Source organism: Ochotona curzoniae, unplaced genomic scaffold (genome assembly GCF_017591425.1).
Source record: "Ochotona curzoniae isolate NIBS_2020 unplaced genomic scaffold, NIBS_Ocur_1.0 contig_3520, whole genome shotgun sequence".
Classification (NCBI taxonomy): Eukaryota; Metazoa; Chordata; class Mammalia; order Lagomorpha; family Ochotonidae; genus Ochotona; species Ochotona curzoniae.
In genome coordinates, this window is record NW_024465894.1 from 12,492,339 (window position 1) to 12,515,302 (window position 22,964).

General features: G+C 42.0%; 1 protein-coding gene across 2 annotated transcripts in view; it reads left to right on the top strand.

The window, feature by feature from the left end:
* Positions 1-22,964, top strand: part of RBL1 (RB transcriptional corepressor like 1) — a 39,833-nt gene that overhangs the window by 8,984 nt on the left and 7,885 nt on the right. The window contains exons 7-20 of one of the 2 annotated variants that reach the window (XM_040981503.1): positions 1,140-1,189; positions 2,317-2,503; positions 3,582-3,748; positions 4,484-4,596; positions 4,774-4,877; positions 6,070-6,207; positions 9,572-9,736; positions 11,220-11,352; positions 14,395-14,661; positions 15,754-15,855; positions 15,886-15,965; positions 17,646-17,822; positions 19,532-19,603; positions 22,463-22,553. In XM_040981503.1, the coding sequence (XP_040837437.1) occupies positions 1,140-1,189; positions 2,317-2,503; positions 3,582-3,748; positions 4,484-4,596; positions 4,774-4,877; positions 6,070-6,207; positions 9,572-9,736; positions 11,220-11,352; positions 14,395-14,661; positions 15,754-15,855; positions 15,886-15,965; positions 17,646-17,822; positions 19,532-19,603; positions 22,463-22,553 (1,846 nt within the window). Of the gene's footprint in view, positions 1-1,139; positions 1,190-2,316; positions 2,504-3,581; positions 3,749-4,483; positions 4,597-4,773; positions 4,878-6,069; positions 6,208-9,571; positions 9,737-11,219; positions 11,353-14,394; positions 14,662-15,753; positions 15,966-17,645; positions 17,823-19,531; positions 19,604-22,462; positions 22,554-22,964 lie in introns of both variants that reach the window. The other variant, XM_040981502.1, reaches the window with a different exon arrangement.

Sequence of the window (22,964 nt, forward strand, 5' to 3'; positions counted from 1 at the left end):
TCCCAGGTTCAGGCTTTGGCCACAGCCCAGTCCTAACTTGGCAGGCATTTGGGGAGTGAATTAGCAGACAGGAATTTTTTTTCTGTCCATCTCTCTGCCTCTCTCTCATTCTCTGTCCCAAAAAGTAGAGTTGAGTTTCCTAATACATAAGTATTGTCAGATAAATGTTGGTCACTATTTTAGGATAGGAAGTGTGCCCTCTGGCCTCTGCATTCATCTGTATGAACCCTGACCCCCAAGGCCATGTGAGTATATATAGTACCTTATATATTATAAGCGAAGTCTATAGTGTAGGTGCAGGAAAAATATTAATAACAATAGAGTCTCCCTCTAACCAGCAATGGGAACTTAAACTCATATGGCTTTTGAATTTTTGGCTTACCCAATACTTACAATCATTAATTAAAAGTCTTTGCATAGACTGATGTTTAATGATGAGCAGCTTTCAAAGAATCATGTGGGAAATTTGTTAAAAATTGCTGCCTCAGGGCCTGGTGGTATGGCCTAGCGGCTAAAGTCCTCGCCTTAAATGCACCGGGATCTCATATGGGCACTGGTTCTAATCCCGGCAGCTCCACTTCCCATCCAGCTCCCTGCCTGTGGCCTGGGAAAGCAATCGAGGACGGCCCAAAACTTTGGGCCCCTGCACCCACATGGGAGACCCGGAAGAGGTTCCTGGTTCCCGGCTTTGGATCAGCACAGCACTGGCCATTGCGCTCACTTGGGAAGTGAATCATCGGACAGAAGATCTTCCTCTCTGTCTCTCCACTGTGTATATCTGACTTTGTAATAAAGATAAAGAAATCTTTAAAAAAAAAAAACTGAAGGTTCCTCAATCTACATGTTAGACAGATTCTCCACAGTGATTTTTTCTGTTACTGAAATGTATAAGCTATTTACATAGACTGATCTCGAAGCATTTTCAAATTTTGCTTTAAGTATTTAAAAAATATTATATATGCATGCTAAATAAATCTTGCTAGTCTGAAGGAAATATTTAGCAGTTCCGTTTTTTGTATGTATTACAGCAGTTAACAATGTGAAACTTTCAGTCAATTTCATGTTTGTGTGTGTGTCTTAAATTGCATTGTTTAATGTCCCAAAATGTTTTTTGTTGTTTTTTTTTTTTTAATTCTCAGATTTTAAAAGGAGAATGCCTCCTGGACCTTTGCAGTTTTAGTGATAATAGGTAAATATGCAATGCTAACAGTATTTAGAAATTAATGATTTCTTGGGATTTGACCAATGAAATATCAAGTAACTGCTTTAAAATCAAGTTCCTTTGCTTAAAAAAAAAAATGATTGATCTATTAACCTGAAAGGCATAGTATAAAAGATGGAGGCAGAAATCTTCTGTCCACTGGTTCACCCTCCAGATGGCTGGGCTATCACAGATGGCTGCACAGATGGCTGGGCCAGGACAGAGCCTGGGCGGCAGTGGCCCAAGTGCACTGGAAACAGCTGGATGGGATACAGGGACTTGAAATCACTCCAATGTGGGATGTCGTTGCCATAGCAATTTAATTTGCTGTGCTGAAGTTGGCCCTATCCATCTTTAGTGACTGAGTGTTGTCACTAAATTTGTTGATTAAACATCTCAGAAACTGCCTTTAAAACAGCTGTTCTTGGGCCCAGTGCAATAGCCTAGTGGCTAAAGTCCTTGCCTCACAAACTCCGGGTTCTCATATGGGCATCAGTTCTAATCCCAGCAGCCCCACTTCCCATCCAGCTCCTTGCTTGTGGTCTAGGAAAGCAGTCAAGGACAGCCCAAAGCCTTATACCCATGTGGGAGACCTGGAAGAGACTCCAGGCTCCTGGCTTTGGATCAACTCAGCTCTAGCCGTTGTGGCCGCTTGGAGAGTGAATCATTGGACAGAAGATCTTTCTCTCTGTCTCTCCTCTTCTCTGTATATCTTTCCAATAATAATAAATAAATCTTTAAGAAAAGATAGCCGTTCTTCTGAGAAACTCATAAATGGGCCCAATTTGCCTTCTGAATCTGGTTTTATATTTTTCCATCAGTCAAATATTAACAGATTCAGAAAATTCATATTTCAAACCAAGTATTTGTTTCTTTAGTGATCAGATATTTTCTTTCCTTCATTGCATTTTCACCTCTTTGTAAGATGAATTATGTGTCCTTTTTTCCTGATTTTCAAGATGATTTCTTGAATGTGAAGAATGTCCATTATTAGAAAAGCACTTCTGACACTGTTAGATGGGCAGAAGGAATGAACCCTAGGAAGTCACCAGCTTTCCCAAGCTGTTCTGTATCCCAACTTCTGTTCTGACTTCTTAAAATAATTCTTCTTGCAGCAAAGCCATTAACAAAGAATATGAAGAGTATGTTCTGACTGTTGGTGATTTTGATGAGAGGATCTTTCTGGGAGCAGATGCAGATGAAGAAATTGGAACGCCTCGGAAGTTCCCTGGTGACACCCCGTTAGGGAAAGCGACCGCGCAGGCTAATGTGGAGTGTCATCTTCAGCAACACTTTGAAAAAGTAATATAGCCTAGCCTCGACTCAGTCTTGAATGATCTTTTTCTCTCTGTGTGTGATTCTACTAACAGCAGAAGCATCTTTCAAGTTAAATCTTGAGTTTCTTCTACTAATTCATATTTTCCATGCAAGCCTCAAAAGGTAATTTTTTTAAACAATGACATTTGGTCCTTTTATATTTTTCTGACTATTAATGACAGTTTGGGCACATTCTTCCCAACAGGCCTGCATTTTTCAGATTATCTGCTTGTAAAAGGTTGAATTTATGCTTGTCTTACTGTTTCTTTGCTTCAACATAATCTGTCATGTTGCTTTAATAATTCAGTCTGGTATCCTTGCTGTGACATCAACTAATTGTACTTCTCTAAATGTGGTCATTGAACTGTAGGCTTGATGGTCAATGATTCAAGATTTCAGTTTGTATTTATGTGTGAAGTGGGTTGGAGGACAAACTCTCATGAAAAACTCATCAGCCTGGAAGGTAGAAAAACATAAGGTTTAGTCTCAGTTCTGTCATAAGTCAAAGTATGTACTCATTGTGAGAATATGGATAGAAAGTGCTTGGGAAAAGTATAACTCAAATATAACATAGTATTATTAACGTTTTGGTAGATAGGGCCTGGTGCAGTAGCCTAGTGGCAAAGTCCTCGCCTTTCACGAGCCAGGATCCCACATGGACGCAGGTTCTAATCCCGGCAGCCCTGCTTCCCATCCAGCTCCCTGCTTGTGGCCAGGGAAAGCAGTTGGAGGATGACTCAAAGCCTTGGGCTCCTGCACCTGTACGGGAAACCTAGAAGAGGCTTCTGGCTCCTGGCTTCAGATTGGCTTGGCTCCGGCTGTTGCACTCACTTTGGGAGTGAATCATAGGATGGAGAATCTTCCTCACTGTCTTTCCTCCTCTGTGTGTATCTGTCTTTCCAATAAAAACAAATAAATCTTTAAAAAAAATTTTTTTTGGTAGATAATGAGCAGCGGGTTAGAAATAACCTACCTGTAAGTAGGAATCGTTTTGTCTGTGTAATGAATTACACATATAATGATGTGTAGGGGACTTTAATCTTACAGTTTTCTTTTCTCACAGAACAGATCGTTTGCACCTTCCACCCCGCTGACAGGACGGCGCTACTTACGAGAAAAAGAACCTGTCATTACTCCTGTTGCTTCTGCAACCCAGAGCGTGAGCCGCTTGCAGAACATTGTAGCTGGACTCAAGAATGCACCAAGTGAACAACTCACAAATATTTTTGCGTAAGTTCAATATTGTTATTTATGTAGTTGTCTTTTTAAGATTAGATTATTATTCTTTGCTGTCGGCATTGTATGCCGTATTCTTGAGATAGTGGATATACTACTGGCAAGTTTTACTTTATGATTTTAACCATAGTATATAATGACTTAAAACCAGATAGAAAGGAAAATAGTGAGAGAGAGAAAAATACTGTATAAAAATGTTCTTTTTTTCTAAAATATTTATTTTGAAAGAATTACAGAGCAAAAGGTAAAGACAAAAAGAGAAACACATGTCTTCTTGGTACTGGTTCACTCCCAGTTGGTCATCACAGCCAAAGCGAGGCCAGGTCAGAAGCTCCATGTGGATGGCTGGGGCCACTTCTCTGCTGCTTTCTATTTGTTTGAAAGGCAGAGTTACAATGAGAATGGGAGAGGTCTTCTGGTACACTCCCAAGACGACTGTAAGAGGCAGGGCTGGGCAAAGCCAAAGTCAGGAGCTTCTCATGGCTGGTGGGGCCCAAGCACTTAAGCTGTCCTCTGCTGCTTTCCTTGCATATTAGCAGATAGCTGAATTGGAAGGAAAGCTAAGACCTGAACCAGCACCATATGGGATACTAGCGTTGCAGGTGGTGGCTTTACACATTGTGGCACAATGCCAGTACCAACCAAGCTAATTCTTAAAGAGAAATGTTTTTAATTATCTCTTTTTTCTAGTAATTAGGGTTTAGTTGTTGCTGTTGTTGTATCTTGTAGATCTTGTATGCGTAATCCTATGGAAAACATTACAAAAACAGTGAAAGGTATAGGAGAGACTTTTTGCCAACACTATACCCAGTCAACAGATGAACAGCCAGGATCTCACATAGGTAAGAAGAGAGAATTAAGCCTGCATAACCTTGTCCTCCAAAAAGTAGGAATTCAATCTTTTCCCTTTTCTGTTCATTCTTAATGTATCAGCTCCAAGTTTATAAAATAAATTTTGTTCTTCAGCTCTTAACAACTTGATTTCATTAGCATATGTTTTCCCTTGATTTCCCCTACAGACTTTGCTATAAACAGACTTAAGCTGGCAGAAATTTTATATTATAAAATATTAGAAACCATAATGATTCAGGAAACACGAAGACTTCATGGAATGGACATGTCAGTAAGTAACTCCACTTTCCCAGCTGCTGGGAAGGTCAAAAAGTCCTAGCCTGGAAATGGTGTTTGAGAGGCTCGGGAGCCATAAAGGACCTTGTGGGGTCAACAGTTTATGACAGCTTTGGTCAAGATCACATATTCACTGGCTTTGACTGAATTTGGCACATCTGGGGCTTATAGTAGACGTCCATCTTTGGCACACCATCACTTTTTTCTGTTTAGTTTTTTTTTTTTTTTTTTTTTTTTTTTTTTTTTGTATCTTTCATTCCTAGCTAGTAATAATGAATTTCCCCAGTTGATAATTAATGTATTTGTACCTCCCAGTAATGTTAGGTCATAATATAATTGTGTGTGTGTTTTGCACTTTTGACCAAGTCTGACCACCCTGTCTAATAGCTATGTAAAAATGTTTGTACAAAATCAGACCTTTTAATGGTCTTTCAGTTTTACCTTCCATTGCCTTGGAATCTTCTATTCTTGTGTTCCAATAAGAGAGATTGATATCCAAGGATATATATATATATATATCTTGTACCTATTGTAATATCATCTCTCTGTTTTCACTCTGGTAATTTTCATATCTCCTCAGTGAGGTTCCCTATTTTTGGTATTATTTACTTACTTAACACACAGACGCACTGATGCTGGCTTTGTAGCGTAGTGGGAAAGCTGCTACCTGTGACCCTGGCGTGAGCACTAGTTCATGCTTTGATTGCTCCACTTCCAGTCCAGCTCCCTGGTAATACCCTAGAAAAGGAATGGAAAATGGTCCAAGTATGTGGATCCCTGCCACATACTGGAAAAACCCTGGTAAGGTACTGGAAATATATATATATATTTTAAAGATTTATTTATTTGAAAGTCAGATATGCAGAGAGGAGGAGAGACAGAGAGGAAGAACTTTCATCCACTGATTCACTCCTCAAGTGGTTGCAATGGCTAAGCTGAGCTGATCCGAAGCCAGGAACCTTCTCCAGGTCTCCCACGCGGGTGCAGGGTCCCAAAGTTTTGGCCCATCTTCAACTGCTTTCCCAAGCCACAAGCAGGGAGCTGGATGGGAAGTGGAGCTTCTGGGATTAGAACTGGCACCCATATGGGATCCCGGGCGCTCCCATAGGCTTGGACTTTAGCTGCTAGGCCACGCTGCCGGGCCCAGGTACTAGGAAATATTAAACTATGCTGTTTCTCTTCCCAAGGTTCTTCTAGAGCAGGATATATTTCATCGTTCCTTGATGGCTTGCTGTTTGGAAATAGTGCTGTTTGCCTATAGCTCGCCTCGTATGTTTCCTTGGATTATCGAAGTTCTCAATTTGCAACCATTTTACTTTTACAAGGTGAGGTGAGCATGAAGTTCTATTGTGATGCCTCTTGCATAAGAACTGTGTTACCTTTTGTTTTAAAATTTATTTACTTATTTAACTTACATGAAAGAGAGACTTGCCATCTACTGGTTCATTCCCCAGATGTTCTCAGTAGCCAGATCTTGGTCGGCCCAAAGCTGGGAACCACGGATTCATTCTGAATCTCCCATGTGAGTGGCAGGGTCTGAACTACCGAGCCATCACCTGCTGCTCCCGGAGCACATTTGCAGGAGCAGAGCTGATGTGAATATAACAAGTGGCATCTTTTTTTTTTTTTTTTAAAGATTTATTTTTATTATTTTTTCATTGGAAAGGCGGATATACAGAGAGGAGACACAGAGAGGAAGATCTTCCGTCCGATGATTCACTCCCCAAGTGAGCCGCAACGGGCCGATACTATGTCGATCCGAAGCCAGGAGCCTCTTCCGGGTCTCCCACACGGGTGCAGGTTCCCAAAGCCTTGGGCCGTCCTCGACTGCTTTCCCAGGCCACAGGCAGGGAGCTGGAAGAGAAGCGGGGCTGCCGGGATTAGAACCGGCGCCCATATGGGATCCCGGGCGTGCAAGGCGAGGACCCTTAACCACTTGCGCCACCGCGCCGGGCCCAACAAGTGGCATCTTAACGAGGTCAAATGTGTACTGCATTGTGGCGCTGAAGGAAGTACTGTCAGAGGCTTTCCTAGAATAGATGTTCCTTTGGGGCTGCATTGAGGAAGAAAGGACGAAACCAAAGTATTAGTAAGTTAAGCCAGTCTCATAGTTTCTGATCTTTTACTGTCATCTTCTGACTCGCAAATGTGACCTGGAAGTAGGTACTTACCTTCAATTTTTCCATATTTATGAATGAAAACCATGATTCTATTAAGTAGCTGCGTGATGAAGAACAAAAACACTCAGGATAAAAAGCCTAAAACTGAATTTGTTGATAGCCACAATAATGAAGCTATGATAGCATTTTTCTTCCCTAAATTTGAGCTAACTCAGTGTGTGTGACTGTTAATTTTTTCTGCTAGAACTGTTTTCATTTTCTTGTGAAATACAAGGTCTCAGATAATAAACTATTTCATCACAGTAAATAAATAGTTGATACTACCTAGTGTTTGAATTTAAGACTGTCACTACTTCTGTGCTTATTGACATACTTCAATTAATACTTAGTCATCTGTTGTACTTTCAGAGAACTGGAAATAGAAAAATTGGTTTGAATAGTTTAATTTTCTCACCTAACTGGCCTGAGTTGGAGTCCTGGAGGGGCTGGGCTCGTGGCACAGTAGATTAAGCCTCTGCGCACAGTATTACCATATCCTATCTGACTGATACTTTGAGTCCCATAGTTCCTGCTTCCAGTCCAGCTGCCTGCTCAGGTGTCTGGGAATGCCGCGGAAGAGCACCCGAGTACTTATGTCCCAGCCATCTATGTGGGAAACCAGGATGGAGTTCCAGGCTCTTGGCTTTGGCCCTGCTCAGCCTTTGCTGTTGCAGCGATTTAAGGATTGAACCAGCAGATAGAGGATTTCTCTGTCTCTTTTTCACTCTGGCATTCTCTCTTTCAAATAAATAGTACATTTTTTAAAAATTCACATTCTACCTTGCCTTTGAGTCAAATAAATGTTTAAAGCTATAGAAAAATTACATCATCCAAAAGTTAGTAAGTTTAAGTTTTTGATTAAAATATTTGCAAGTTTCATGGGGGAAGATTTCATTATGATTAATTTTCTGTTTTACTCCTCAAATGACAACCACAGCCAGGACTGGACCAGGCTGAAGCCAGGAAACACCTTCAGGTCTCCAACATTTGTCTCAGGTTCCCAAGTACTTGGCCATCTTCCACTGCCTTGCTACTAGGCACATTAGCAGGAAAATGCATCAGAAGGGAAATGTCTGGGACTCATAGAGCAGCTTAACCTGCATACCACAATGCCAGTTCTCAACCCCACTATTTCTAACATTGTTAGTTTCACTCAAGATGTTAAATTACTTTTTGTAATCTCACAAATAATATATTGAAGAAAAGACATAAGGGTTAATGTTCAAATCAGTATCATCTATTAGTAATATTTTCCCTGTGTAGTTAGAATATATGTTTTTTCTTATTAATATAGTCACATATAAGCAAAATTTCTTTCAAATGATTTATTTTTTTTAAAGATTTATTTTTATTGGAAAGGCAGATATACAGAGGAGAGACAGAAAGGAAGATTTTCCGTCTAATGATTCATTCCCCAAGTGCCCACAATGGCTGGAGGTGCGCCAATCCAAAGCCTTGAGCCAGGAGTTCTTCTGGGTCTCTCATGGGAGTGCAGGGTCCCAAAACCTTGGGCCATCCTAAATTGCTTTCCCAGGCCACAGGCAGGGAGCTGGATGGGAAGTGAGGCTGTCGGGATTAGAACCGACTCCCATATGGGATCCCGGTGCATTCAAGGTGAGGACTTTAACCGCTAGGCTATTGCGCTGGGCCCAAATGATTTATTTTCTTTTTAGCTATTGAGAAAAAGAAGGGCAATAAATTTAAAATAGAAAACTGGGAACCCGGGACCTAATATTTCTGTTGTGAGAAGTTGACCACTTTTGGTCTCTCATTGCCCTTCTTTTACAAGAAGAAAAAAAAAAAAGACGTCCTGGGCGTTGTTTCACATGGGTTAAAATGCTGTTTGGGGCATCTGTTCCCATATTGGAGTGCTGGTTCCAGTCCCAACTCTCATACTAATGTGTCCCTGTGGTAGCAGATAATGGATCAAGTACTTAACAAATGAAAACGGAGTTGCTGGCTGCTGCTTCAGTCTGGTCCACTCTGATTATTGGAATCATTTGGTAAATGAACCAGAAGGTTGAAGATATCTATTCTCCCTACCTTGACATCTGTTGACTAAAATAAATACAAATATGTATTAAAAAATATAAACAGCACGTGTGTATATTAAAAAATGTGTCATTCTCCAAAAGGCCACAACAGTCACAGCTAGGCCATGCTAAAGCCAGGAGCCTGGAAGTCCATCCGTGTTTCTGATTTGGGTGGCAGGGCCTTCATCTGTTGTCTCTTGGCATATGTTAGTAGAAGCTGGATTAGAAGCAGAGGATCCAGGACTCAAACCAGACCATTCCTGTATGGGGCACAGCAACTTAACCCATTGTGCAGTGTTTGTGTGAGAAAGTATTTTTAAGACTTTCAAAATTCATTTATAAATTCAAAGATTTTAGTAAGCCACTGAATTATGGTGTAAAGATGGCATACATTGGTTCCATATTGCAGAGTAAGGCCTAAACCAGTCATCCGTGAAAGTTCAGACCGGAAACCATTGCTTGACACCACATTGTCTTCTCCCTTTTCTCCTGCCCAGGTTATCGAGGTGGTGATCCGCTCGGAGGACGGGCTCTCAAGGGACATGGTGAAGCACCTGAATAGCATTGAAGAGCAGATCTTGGAGAGTTTGGCATGGGGCCATAGCTCTGCCCTGTGGGAAGCTCTCCAAGCTTCTGCAAACAGAGTTCCTACCTGTGAAGAAGTGAGTTGGGACAAAGCTGTTAATCCCATGACTTTTTTTTAACATAATGGTGTTATCAGCATATGACCTCTTAGGGCCATTTCGAGAGTAAACTAGCAGGCAGAAGAATGATACCGATTTATTTTCTCTCTCTCTCTCTCTCTCTCTCTCGTCCCCCATCCTCTATCTCTCTTTCTCTGTCAGTCATTCTACCAAATAAGAGAGGGACTGTTTTTTTTTTTCCCTTTGCTAATCCAAAACTAATGGAAGAAGTGTCCAAGACCAGGAAACACTGAAAGCAAGATGTTTTCTGAAAACCTCTTGCATGTGCTTCTTTGGTCTTTAGCAACAAATTGTGATTAATTGGGCATTCTTAAATATTTGTGGAATAGAAGTTTACTTATAGTCCTCTCTAACATAGGCAAGCTACAAGGTTAACTGAAATGAGCTCTTACTTCAGTTTTTTTTTTTTTTTTTTTAATAACAGCAGTTAAAGACATCAGTATGGCCAGGCACGATGGCCTAGAAGCTAAAGTCTTTGCCTAGAATGCGCCAGGATCCTATATGGTTGCTGGTTCTAATCCCTGCAGCTTCACTTCCCATCCACTTCCCTGCCTGTGGCCTGGGAACGCAGTAGAGGTTGACCCAAAGCCTTGGCATCCTGCGCCCACATGGGAGGTCTGGAGGAGGTTTCTGGCTCCCGGGTTCGGATCGCGCAGCTCCTGCTGTTGCGCTCACTTGGGGAGTGAATCATCGGACGGAGGATCTTCCTCTCTGTCGTTCCTCCTCTGTGCATATGTGACTTTGTAATAAAAATAAAATCTTAAAAAAAAGTCAGTATGGATTAGTAGCTTTGTCCTCCACCTGTGATGCTAGAATCCCATATGAGTGATGGTTCAAGACCCAGCAGCTCCATTTCTGATCTGTTAACATATCAGGGAATGCAGCAGAATATGACCCAAATTTGATCCTCTGCCACTAACGTGGGAGACCTGATGGAACTGCAGGTTTCCACTTGGCCCTGGTCCGGTTCTGGCTGTTACAGCCTTTTGGGGAGTGAACCAGTAGAGGAAAGCTCTCTGTTTCTCCCCTATCTATTTTTACCTTCCAAATAGTAAATTAATCTTAAAAGAGAGGAAGAGAAAACCATACTTGAACATTTTTACAGTTTGTTGTATGCATGTTTGGTTAAGAAGGCAGAAAAAGGGCCCAGTGCGGTGGTGCAGTGGTTAAGTTCCTCGCCTTGCATGTCCAGGATCCCATATGGGCGCTGGTTCTAATCCCGGCAGTTGCGCTCACTTGGGGAGTGAATCATCAGACGGAAGATCTTCCTCTGTCTCTCCTCTCTGTATACCCGTCTTTCCAATAAAAAAATAAATAAATAAACTTAAAAAAAAAAGAAGGCAAAAGAAATAAAGCAAAAAATGTCAGAAACTTTTTTTCTGAGTTTTAATCAGTGTGTTTATCTGGCTTTAAGAAAAAAAGAGATTTTTATTTTCTACAGGTTATATTCCCAAACAACTTTGAAACAGGAAATTGTGGAATTGTGCAGGGACATCTTCCCATGATGCCAGTGTCTCCTATAATGCATCCAAGAGTCAAGGAAGTTCGGACTGACAGCGGGAGTCTTCGAAAGGGTATGTTCAACATTGGTCAAATGAAAAACGGGGGTTGGCACTGTGGATAACAGGGTAATCATCTACCTGCTAGCACTGGCATCCCACAGGTGTGCCGGCTCATATCCCAGCTGCTCCATTTCCAGTACAGCTCACTACTTCTGACCTGGCAAAGCAACAGAGGATGACTCAAGTTGTGGGAGACCCAGAAGAAACTCTGGCTCCTGGCTTCAGATTGGCTCAACTCTGGCCATTGAGACCATTTGGGGAGTAAACCAGCAGGTGGAAACTCTCTCTCATTTCTTTCCTTCTTTCTGTAAATCTACCTTTTATATAAAAATAAATCTTTCTTAAAAATGCAAAACCAATTTTCAGAGAAAATTTCAAGTCTTATTAGCATTGCTTTTCATTTGTACTTACTTGATAGAGAAAAGCAGATAGATCTCCCATCTGCTGTTTCACTCCCCAAATGCTTGTAACATCCCTGACCGGGCCAGACTGAACCTGGGCAAAGAACTCAATCCGCTTTTCTCATGTGAGTGGCAAGGAACTAACTACTTGAGCCATCTGGGTATACATTAGCCGAAAGCTGGAGTTAAGAGAACCGTGACTCAAACCCAGTATTCCAGTATGGGAAGCAAGCGTCTCATATGGCATCTTAACCTAATTTCGCCAACAGAATTTGAGAAATTTTAATGCTTGCACTGCTATCCTTGTATAATATGTCATATGGTGTTTTAATGTTAAAGTAATAGAATTTCATTGAGATTTTTGGTATAATCATTTCTAAAATAAATTGATTTAATTTATTTGAAAGAGTTACAAAAAGAGAGTGAAAAATAGAGACCTTCCATCCACTGGCTCATTCCCCCACATTCCTGCATTAACCAGAGTTGCTCAGGGCTGAAGCCAGGTGCCAGGAACTCCATTTTGTTCTCCCATGTGGGTGGCAAGGACCCAATGACTTGGATAAGGACCCAACCTTGCCTAATTACCAATGGAAAACCATTTTTTTAAAAGGATTTGTTTAGCTTAATTGGAAAGGCAGATATACAGAGTGCAGGAGAGACAGAGAGGAAGATCTTCCATTCAATGATTCACTCCCCATGTGGCCACAACAACTGGAACCGTGCCGGTCTGAAGCCAGGAGCCTCTTCCAGGTCTACTATGCAGGTGCAGGGTCCCAAAACTTTGGGCCATCCTGAACTGCATTCCCAGGCCATAAGCAGGGAGCTGGATAGGAAGCAAGACCACTGGGATTAGAACCAGTGCCCATATGGGATCCTGGCGCGTGCAAGGCAAGGACTTTTACCACTGAGATACCACACCTGGCTCTGGAAAATCATTTTTAAATTTTATATTTTAATTTGAAAGGCAGTTACAGAGGAGAGACAAAGAGAGAAAGACATTCCATTTGCTTGTTCACTGCCCAAATGGCCACAATGGCTGTAGCTGGACTGATTAAACCAAGAGCTAAGAGCTTTCTCTTGGTCTCCCACTTGGATACAGGAGCCCAAAGTCTTGAACTATCCTCCACTGCTTTCCCAGGGTACAAACAGGAAGTTGAATTGGACTTTGAGCAGTGGGACACAAACTGACATCCATATGGGATGTTGGTGCCAAAGGTAGAGGTTTATTATCATATGTCATAGTGCTGACCCTTGGAAAGCTATTTTTACCAAGTTAATACTAGACCTGACACGATGGCTCAATCTCTAAATCCTCACCTTGCATCTGCCAGGATCCCATATTGGCTCCAGTTCTTTCTAGCTGTTTTGCTTTCCACGCAGCGCCCTGCTTGTGGCCTGGGAAAGCAGTTGATGATGGCCCAAAGCCTTGATACCCTGCCTCTTGTTTTGGATTGGCTGAAATCCTGCTATTGTGGCCATTTGTGGAGTGAGCCAGCAGATGGGAGATCTTTTTTTCTGTCTCTCCTCTGGGTAAACCTACCTTTCCAAGAAAAATAACTAAATCTTAAAGAAAAAAAAAAGAATCAGGAATAAAATTCAGGTTTCCTTTGTAGGTGGAAGAAACCCAATTACTTGAACTATAAATGCTGCCTTTCAAGGGTTTTATTGGCACGAAGTTTGAGTCAGAGGCCCGAGCATGGGGTTAAACCCAGGTTCTCTGATAAGATATGGGTGTCTTTTTTTTTTTTTTTTAAAGATTTATTTTTATTATTTTTTTATTGGAAAGGCGGATATACAGAGAGGAGATACAGAGAGGAAGATCTTCCATCCGATGATTCACTCCCCAAGTGAGCCGCAACGGGTCGATACTATGCCGATCCGAAGCCAGGAGCCTCTTCCGGGTCTCCCACGCGGGTGCAGGGTCCCAAAGCTTTGGGCCGTCCTCAACTGCTTTCCCAGGCCACAGGCAGGGAGCTGGAAGGGAAGCGGGGCTGCCGGGATTAGAACCGGCGCCCATATGGGATCCCGGGCGTGCAAGGCGAGGACTTAACCACTTGCGCCACCGCGCCGGGCCCAGATATGGGTGTCTTAACAGCTAGACCACACATCCGTTCCTGCCAGAGTTAGTTTTTATATTATATGTGTGAGTTTTGAGAAGATGAATGAGAAGGAATACAATTACCCCAACACAGGCGTTCTTGCAGTTCACTATGACTGCATGGGTTCCCATTCAGAATTTCCCAAAGATCAAAAGTACCCTCCTCGCAGGCAAGGTCAAGGCAGGCCGTTTCCAGCTGCAGCGGGTATCTAGCAAAAGACCCCAGGCTTCCCTTCTCAGCTGCTGTTTACCAGGGCACACTGGGAGACAGACGCTGACGCGACTGTATGATCTACCTCTCAGCTTCTACTTTATGTTTCCTGCTTTGCTCTTTCAGTATAGGCAGACATTCAAGTATCCAGAAAGATGAGCTGTCATAGTTATCCTATTTCATCAACATGACTTATTCCTTATCCCTACCTGATATTCTATGAGAACAGAGGCCGTAATTCTTGATGCTGGTTCCCTGGTATGTAGCATATAAATGAGTGAAGTTGATTTATTATTGCTTGGAGTGCAGTCTAACTATCTCAGATTTGCTTTTCTCTTAATTAGATGCGCAGCCATTGTCTCCGATTTCTGTTCATGAACGCTACAGTTCTCCTGCTGCTGGGAGTGCTAAGAGAAGACTATTTGGAGATGACTCGCCAAAAGAAATCCTTATGGACAAGATCATAACAGAAGGAACCAAACTGAAAATTGCTCCCTCTTCAAGCATTACTGCTGAAAACATATCTATTTCCCCCGGACAGTCTCTTCTAACAATGGCCACAGCAACAGTAACAGGCACAAAAGGACATAGAGTTACAATTCCATTGCATGGTAACATTTGAATGCATTTATTTCACATTTTTTTGACGTTGGATAAAAATTTCAGAAATTAGAACAGTTAGATTCATAGCAAAAAGTGAGTGGAAGATACAGAGATTTCTTACACACCCCTGTCATCTCTCTTTCAGAGATACGCACGCATCCCACCACATCAGGCATACATTTATTATAAGTGATCATCTTGCAAGAATGCTTTGTAGTCCACATCTAGTAATTTATATTAGGGATTGTTCTTGATGTTTGATATTTTATGGATGTGTAATAACATGTTTTTATTTATTTATTTACTTTAAGATTTATTGGTCCAGGGCTGGACTTGGGCTAATGCTAGCAGCCCAAACAGCATTCTGTAGGAGTATCTGGGTAACAGGGACCCAAGTGTTCAGGCTTCTTCCCTTGGATATTAGCAGGAAGCTAGATCAGAAGCAGAACAGGCCACCTTCACACCAGCCGTCGAGTATGGGATGTGCCTATCACACACACTACTTTAACCCATTGCCCCTCAATGCCCACTTCATAAATACTTTATTTTGTTTAAAATCCTCTTAATTTCTCAGATCAGAACAATTTACTTTTTAAAACATAAATGTGATTATAGGACCAGGCTTTGGTTGCAGGAGGTGAAGCTCTCACCTGCAATGCTTGCATCTCACATGAATGCCAGTTCAAGTCTGGCCTCTATACTTCCACTGCAGCTCCCTGCCAGGTTGCCTGGGAAACAACAGAAAACAGCTCAAGTGCTTGGGTCCCTGTCAGCCACATAGGGGACCTGGATGGAGTTTTACATTCCAGGCTTCTCCTTGGCCCCTCTGTGGCCATTGCCAGCCATTTAGGGATTAGATTAGTGGATGGAAAAATCTAATCATAAAATACCCAGAAAGTATTTTTGTTTCAGGGAAGAAATAGACAAGAATACAGTCACCACCTAGAATTATTGTTTTGTAGCCTTTGTGTCATGTGCGTCTTCTACTTGGAGATGGGTATGTGTGTGTGTGTGTCCACAGACTGTTCGTGCGTTGACACCCACAATGCATGCAACTTTTTCCTTAACAAGTTCCTGAGAATGCGTTCCTGTCCACTTAGGTGTTGCAAATGATGCGGGCGAGATCACATTGATACCTATTTCCATGAACACAGCCCAGGAGTCCAGAGCTGAGAGTCCTGCGTCACTTACTGCTCAGTCGTTGATTGGTACTTCCCCAAAACAGAGCCATCTGACAAAGTCACAGGAAGTGCCTGTCACGGGAACGGGCAAGCCAAAGCGCACCGGGTCCTTAGCCCTGTTTTATAGAAAGGTACGTGAAATAAGCTCATGTAATCAGTGCCAGGGACACTGAGTGACAGCAGCTTTGGCCTGTTTCTTTTTTCTTTTTTGTAAGAATACACAACCTAAAAGTTACGTTTTAACCATATGTAGTATGTATGGCTCAGTGGTGCTAAATATGTTCACATTGTTAAGATGCCATCAATACCATCTGTCTTCAGAACCTTTTAATCTTCCCATTTAGAAACTCAGAACCCAGTAAGTCTTCCATTGCTTCCTCTTCCAGCTTCATTGTTTTGCTGCGTACATGCTTGGGGCTTCAGGGTGAGAGGCGGGTTTGCCAAGAAAGAAAATTACAATAGGAAACTATGCTTAAAACAGACACTTCAATTTAAGAAATGGGGATATTCAGGTCCAGCATGGTAACGTAGTTGCTAATGTCCTCTCCTTGCGTGCGCCTGTATCCCATATGGGCACTAGTTCTAACCCTGGCAGCCCCACATCCCATCTCGCTCCCGGCTTGTGGCCTGGGCAAACAGTCGAGGACAGCCCAAGCCTTGGGACCCTGGACTCATGCAGGAGACCCAGAGGAAGCTCCTGCCTCCTGGCTTCGGATTGGCTCAGTTCTGACCGTTGCAGACACTTGGGGAATAAAGCAGTGGAGAAGATCTTTCTATATCTTCTCTCTGCAAATCGGCCTTTCCAGTAAAAATAATAATATAAATAAATAAAATAAAATGTCACATCAGGGTTACCTTTTCCTAAAACAGTCAAATAAAGAATCTTGAACAAATCTTAGGGTCAATATTTGCATAGTATCTATGTATATGTGATAGTTTGTATATGTGATAATATCAGGGCACTTGACTGAATTTACCCTGATATACATCATAACAAAAAATGGAAATTCCATATAAAAGCAATATAGAGTATAAAAGGAACTTTTTATTTATTTATATTTTAAAGATTTATTTATTTTTATTACAAAGCCAGACATACAAAGAGGAGGAGAGATAGAGAGGAACATCTTCCATCTGGTGATTCACTCCCCAAATGAGCGCAACAGCCACTGCTGTGCCGATCTGGAGCCGGAAGCCAGGAACTTCCTCCGGGTCTCCCACACAGGTGCAGGATCCCAAAGCAATGGGCCGTCCTCAACTGCTTTCCCAGGCCACAAGCAGGGAGCTGGATGGAAGTGGGCTGCCAGGATTAGATCCGGTGCCCATATGGGATCCTGGCACATTCAAGGCGAGGACTTTAGCCACTAGGCCACGCTGCCGGGCCCCAAGAGGAACTTTTTAAATGATTTAAAATTGATGCAGTTATAATGGTCATGATGTAGTTAAATTCTACCATTTTATTTCTCCCATCCAAGTGCTAACCAGGCCTGTCTCTGCTTAGCTTCTGAGATCAGACGAGATTGGGCATGTTCAGGGTGGTACGGCAGTAGATGCTTTGTTTCTGGGTTAACATAGTTGGAAGCATATGATATCAGATAATATCTTTATTTAAATAACTTTCCAAAGAAAAGTTTGCTTTAACCCAAACAATATCAATGAACTAGTGCTACAGAAGAAAATTTATAATTCCATGGATCAACAGCGTGAATGTGAATTTAATCTTGGCCTGAAAAACTATGTTCATGGTAAGATAAAAATCTGAAAATCGTTTTACTTAAGCTTTTGCATGAATGTATTGCCTTCCATCTTAGGTCTATCATTTGGCAAGTGTACGCTTACGTGATTTATGCTTAAAGCTGGATGTTTCAAATGAATTACGAAGGAAGATATGGACGTGTTTTGAATTCACTTTAGTTCACTGCCCTGATCTAATGAGAGACAGGCATTTGGATCAGCTCCTCCTCTGTGCTTTCTACATCATGGCAAAGGTAGGTCACGTACCTGTCGAGGGGCTGTCTGCTGTATGTGCCTGTGTTTGTAGTGTGAGGTAAAAATCTTTTTGAACTGGGTTCTTAGTTAGATTCAAGGACTGTAAAAGACTATGGTTCAGGGCCTGGCGCGGTAGCCTAGTGGCTAAAGTCCTCGCCTTGAACGCGCCAGGATCCCATATAGCCACCGGTTCTAATCCTGGCAGTCCCATTTCCCATCCAGCTCCCTGCCTGTGGCCTGGGAAAGCAGTTGAGGATGGCCCATTGCTTTGGGATCCTGCACCTGTGTGGGAGACCTGGAAGCGGCTCCTGGCTTCGGATCAGCACAGCTCCGGTCAGTGCAGCCACTTGGGGAGTGAACAGACGGAAGCTCTTCCTGTCTCTCCTCTTTGTATATCTGACTTGCCAATTTAAAAATTAAAAAAAACCCAAAACACTAGTGTACAGCACTGTTGAGTATTAACATCAAGCTACTTTTTTTGTTCTCTGTACTTTCCAGTAAATTTCATAATAATCAACTTTCCTGCTTCACAAGGAAACATTGGGTATAGAGTTCGAAAAGGTCTTCGAGACAATGTGTAGTAAAGTGGCTCTCCGCACTAATTTTTTTTTTTTATCTGTTTCGGATTTATTTATCTTTATTTGAAAGACGGAGTTAGAGAAACAGAGATCTTGTGTCTACTGGATCACTGCCCAAATGGCCACAACTGCTGGAACTGGGCCAGTCTAAAGCCAGGAGAAAAGCTTCTTCTGGGTCTCTCACATGGGTTCAGGGGCCCAAGGATATAGGCCAACTTCTGCTGTCTTCCCAGGCCATTAGCAAGCAGAGGCTTAACTTTCCATGCCACAGGGCCAACCCCACCACACTTCTTGTAAATACTCACCGTATGACACCTCTAATCTCAAGCGCTGTGTCAAATGCCAGCCCTCTTTCTGCCTTTTCATCTAACTCACAGGATTTCTTTTCTGGGTTACCAACTCCATTTCCCTTCCAATATAAGATCTTTGACTTTCCAATTAAAAACTAATAATAAAATCTAAAAAAAAAAAAAAGTAAGTATTTAAAACTAACAAAGCTGGGCCTGGCGCGGTGGCGCAAGCGGTTAAGGTCCTCGCCTTGCACGCCCGGGATCCCATATGGGCGCCGGTTCTAATCCCGGCAGCCCTGCTTCCCTTCCAGCTCCCTGCCTGTGGCCTGGGAAAGCAGTCGAGGACGGCCCAAAGCTTTGGGACCCTGCACCCGCGTGGGAGACCCGGAAGAGGCTCCTGGCTTCGGATCGGCATAGTATCGGCCCGTTGCGGCTCACTTGGGGAGTGAATCATCGGATGGAAGATCTTCCTCTCTGTCTCTCCTCTCTGTATATCCGCCTTTCCAATGAAAAAATAATAAAAATAAATCTTTAAAAAAAAAAAACTAACAAAGCTGAAGACTGTAGTAGATTGAATAGAGCTGAGCTTTCAATATAAAGAAACCCACTTTCAGTAGAGTCATTGCAATTTCAGTGCGTTTTGATTAATGAAATTATTAACAGAGTCCTAGAAGCCACAAAGCCTGAACTTTTAAGATAGGAGAGTTGTAACTGTTGGTGTGTTTTAGTTAGGGACTGGTGTTTCGCAAGACTGCTCTAAATAACAACCTATAATTGAAGATTTTGTTCAGATCCATTTTTCTTTCAATAGCAAATGATAAATGTTGTTTTTGTTTTTAGGTAACAAAAGAAGAAAGAACTTTCCAGGAAATAATGAAAAGTTACAGGAATCAGCCCCAAGCTAATAGTCATGTGAGTTACATCATTTTCTTACAGTCCAAAAATAAATTTGTACTATTTCTTTCTTGACGAGTCATGAGAGTTGTAAACTTCTTTTACATTTCTATGCCCAGGATTTTTCTGGTTTAATGGGTATCATTAAACACAAGATTTGGTCTCGTTAAAGAACAGGTTCAATAGAAGTTAGAAGTTTGTCCATTTATAACTAATCTCCTCCCTTATATATGTGTACTTCTTATCAAGTCTGCTGTGCTATGTGAATGGAGATGCTTTTCACTGGATGATCCTGTGAAAGCTTTATATACACACAAACAAAATATTCTTTGCTTGTATGAGACTTCATTTGCTTGGGATGGTTAAATATAGGGAAATTTGAGGTTTTATTGACTTCGTCTGCTTTTGCCCTCTGCTAAGCATTCTAATGTTTGCATCTTTGAATAGATGTGAAGCATTTCTGATAACTGTTGTAACAGCCATGGTGAGAAATCTGTAGAATTTGACTCATGAGAACATAAAATATGCTAACATGGTGGCTTGGCACACGCTGAAGCATTTATTGAATGTTAATTTGCATTGTTGCTGTTGTCACTGGTGAACATGGTTGAGTGACACTAATGGTCTGGCCATTCTGGAATCTAGTTCTTTGCTCTTGGAGAGCATAATGGCCTCTTCTCTCACCTGTGAGTCCCTGCACAAAGAGAGAGAGAGATACATGGTGACTGACCTGTATCATAGACCTAAAGAGAGTTGGGGCTACTAATCATCCCACCAGTGAAAGAATCTTTTATTTAAGCTCTCTCATTAACAATGAGCAATGCAGAAGCATTTGAACAACTAGGGTATTTGTGTCTTGTGACAAGCTAAGACTTTCTTGGCCTCTTGAGGAAAATTAATCAGCAGTAGCACCTAGAGAGTAGCTAGACCCTAAAGATCAATGTGGTGAAGTTACCATGGGTCAGAAGTGGACCAGCAAGTGCCTTGCATCTGCAGCCCAGCTACCCAGCTGCTGTTGGCTCACATCTCCTATTGCCAGAGACAGGTCTCAGGAGCCAGACTATATCAGCACAGGGTGGATCTGTGGGCAAGGGTGAGCTTAGACAAGAAAAGGGCAGTGTTCCCATGAATCAAGTTAAAAATGAAAAATCAGATCCCCTGCTGTGTCCGGAGTAATGAGTGTCAAATTGTGGGCTGATGGAACAGAAGGCGGGAGGGACTTTGGTGGTTGGCCAGGGTCCTGGGTGTTAGCATGGAGCCTGGCTTTCGTGAATATCAAGCCTGAAAGTTAAAGTCCAAGACAAGCCCTTTCCCTCCCTTATGTTAAATTCCTGCCACCTTCTTTTCAAGGTCAGTTGGTTATCACTGAGCTCTAGATGAACAATTGGGCATTTTTATGCACTTGGAATTAAGTGATTCATACAAGGCCAGTTCACCAAGAGCATATTTTTCTCCAATAGTAAATAGTTCTGCAATTTTGTTGTAAAAATTGATGAAGGCTGAGCCTGGCGCAGTAGCCTAGTGGCTAAAGTCCTCACCTTGCATGCTCCAAGATCCCATATGGACACCAGTTCTAATCCCAGTGGCCCTGCTTTCCATCTGGCTCTCTGCTTGTGACCTGGGAAGGCAGTGGAGGACGGCCCAATGCCTTGGGACCCTGCACCCACGGGGAGGTCCCCGAGGAGGCTCCTGGCTCAACTCCAGTCATTGTGGTCTCTTGGAGAATGAATCAACGGATGAAAGATCTCTGTCTCTCCTCCTCTCTGTGTGTCTGACTTTCCAATAAAAATAAAATAAATCTTTATAAATACGAAAAAGTCTAAGTGGGGACTATAAATTCGTTGCATGAAAAATTGGATCATGGGCCCAGTTGATGGCTGAGTGAAGTAATACTATTGTAATTTCATTCCTTTTTGAGTAACGAAACTATTAACTGAGATCACAAAGCCTGAACTTTAAAGGTGGGAAAATCATAATTGTTAGTGGTGGCCTGGGGTTTTTGGCTTTTGCAAGATTGCTCTTGGACATCTCGTATCCCAGGTGCTCTATTTCCCATCCAATTCCCTGCTGTGTTCTGGGAAAGTAGCGGAGAATGGTCCAAACTCTTGGGATTCTGCACTCATGGAAGACCCAGAAGAAGTTCCCACCTCCTGGCTTTGGACGGGCTCACCTCTATCCATTCTGGCCATTTGGGGAATGAACCAGCAGATGGAGGATCTTTCTGCCTTTCCTTGTGTCTCTAAATTTGATCTGCCTTTCCAATAGAAATAAGTCTTTTAAAAAAGTAGTAATAAGCTACAGAAGCATCAACTCTGCATTGATTTTGTTACTGTGAAAGCTGGTTGGTTGTATAGAACCTGGTGGCTGGTAGAGCATAGGACAGTATCTTGGTATATCATCAACTTTAATCATACATGAACAAGCAAACCTTTTTGTGAAACATGACCAAGCCACTGCTTCCTAAATATCCTTCCAAGAACCTATACCCAGAGAAAAATCCTTCATGCTTTTCCAGGAAGGTATTTACAGATGGGGGAGAAAATTTTCCATTTGGTCATTAAATTAGGTGAGAATGAACTTAAGGGAAAAGTGAGTTCAAATCCCAGGCTTGCTCATCCATCGTTAATTACTACTTACTGTGCTCTTCTGTTCCCTAAAGTAGGACGGCACCTTTCAGATGAGCGTCTGCCTCAATCTCCACTCATCTACAGTGTCTGCCATAATCTACACTTCTCAGAGCTAGTAACATTTACCCTCCATTGGCACTCATATACTCATACAGATATGTTCTATTTGGCTTGATATTTTGTTCTTCCTGTGGTTTTGCTTAAGTTATGACTTAGCAGTACTTTTTTTTTTTTCCTCTCTGGATTGTAGGTTTATAGAAGTGTTTTGCTGAGAAGTATTCCAAGAGAAGTTCCAACAAACAATAAAAACATAAGTGGTGATTCTGAAATGGCAGATGGCGGTAAGCTATGCAATTCATCACGTGCCATAATGTAATTCTGATTACACTGCACACAATACAGTTGCTCAGACAAAACAGCATCATGACAGGTGGAGGAAGCAAGGCATACATGTTTTGAAAACAGATTAAGTTTGAGATAAGGATGGCTCATTACTTCCCTATAAGAAGGATGGCAACCATTTGTGTCCCCCTAATTGTTTTAGAGAAGAAATTTTCTATTATATATATTAATAAAACACATTAACAATAAAACTGAACTATCTGAATGCCAGGAAAAGCAAGGCGGCAATCCATTATTTTGCCAAGGAACAAAGAAATGCCCTACTCCTGATTGCTGAATACTCATGATTCTACCTGCACGGGCAGACTGCTCCTTGTGAACACCATCATGTTAAAGGTTCAACCATTAGT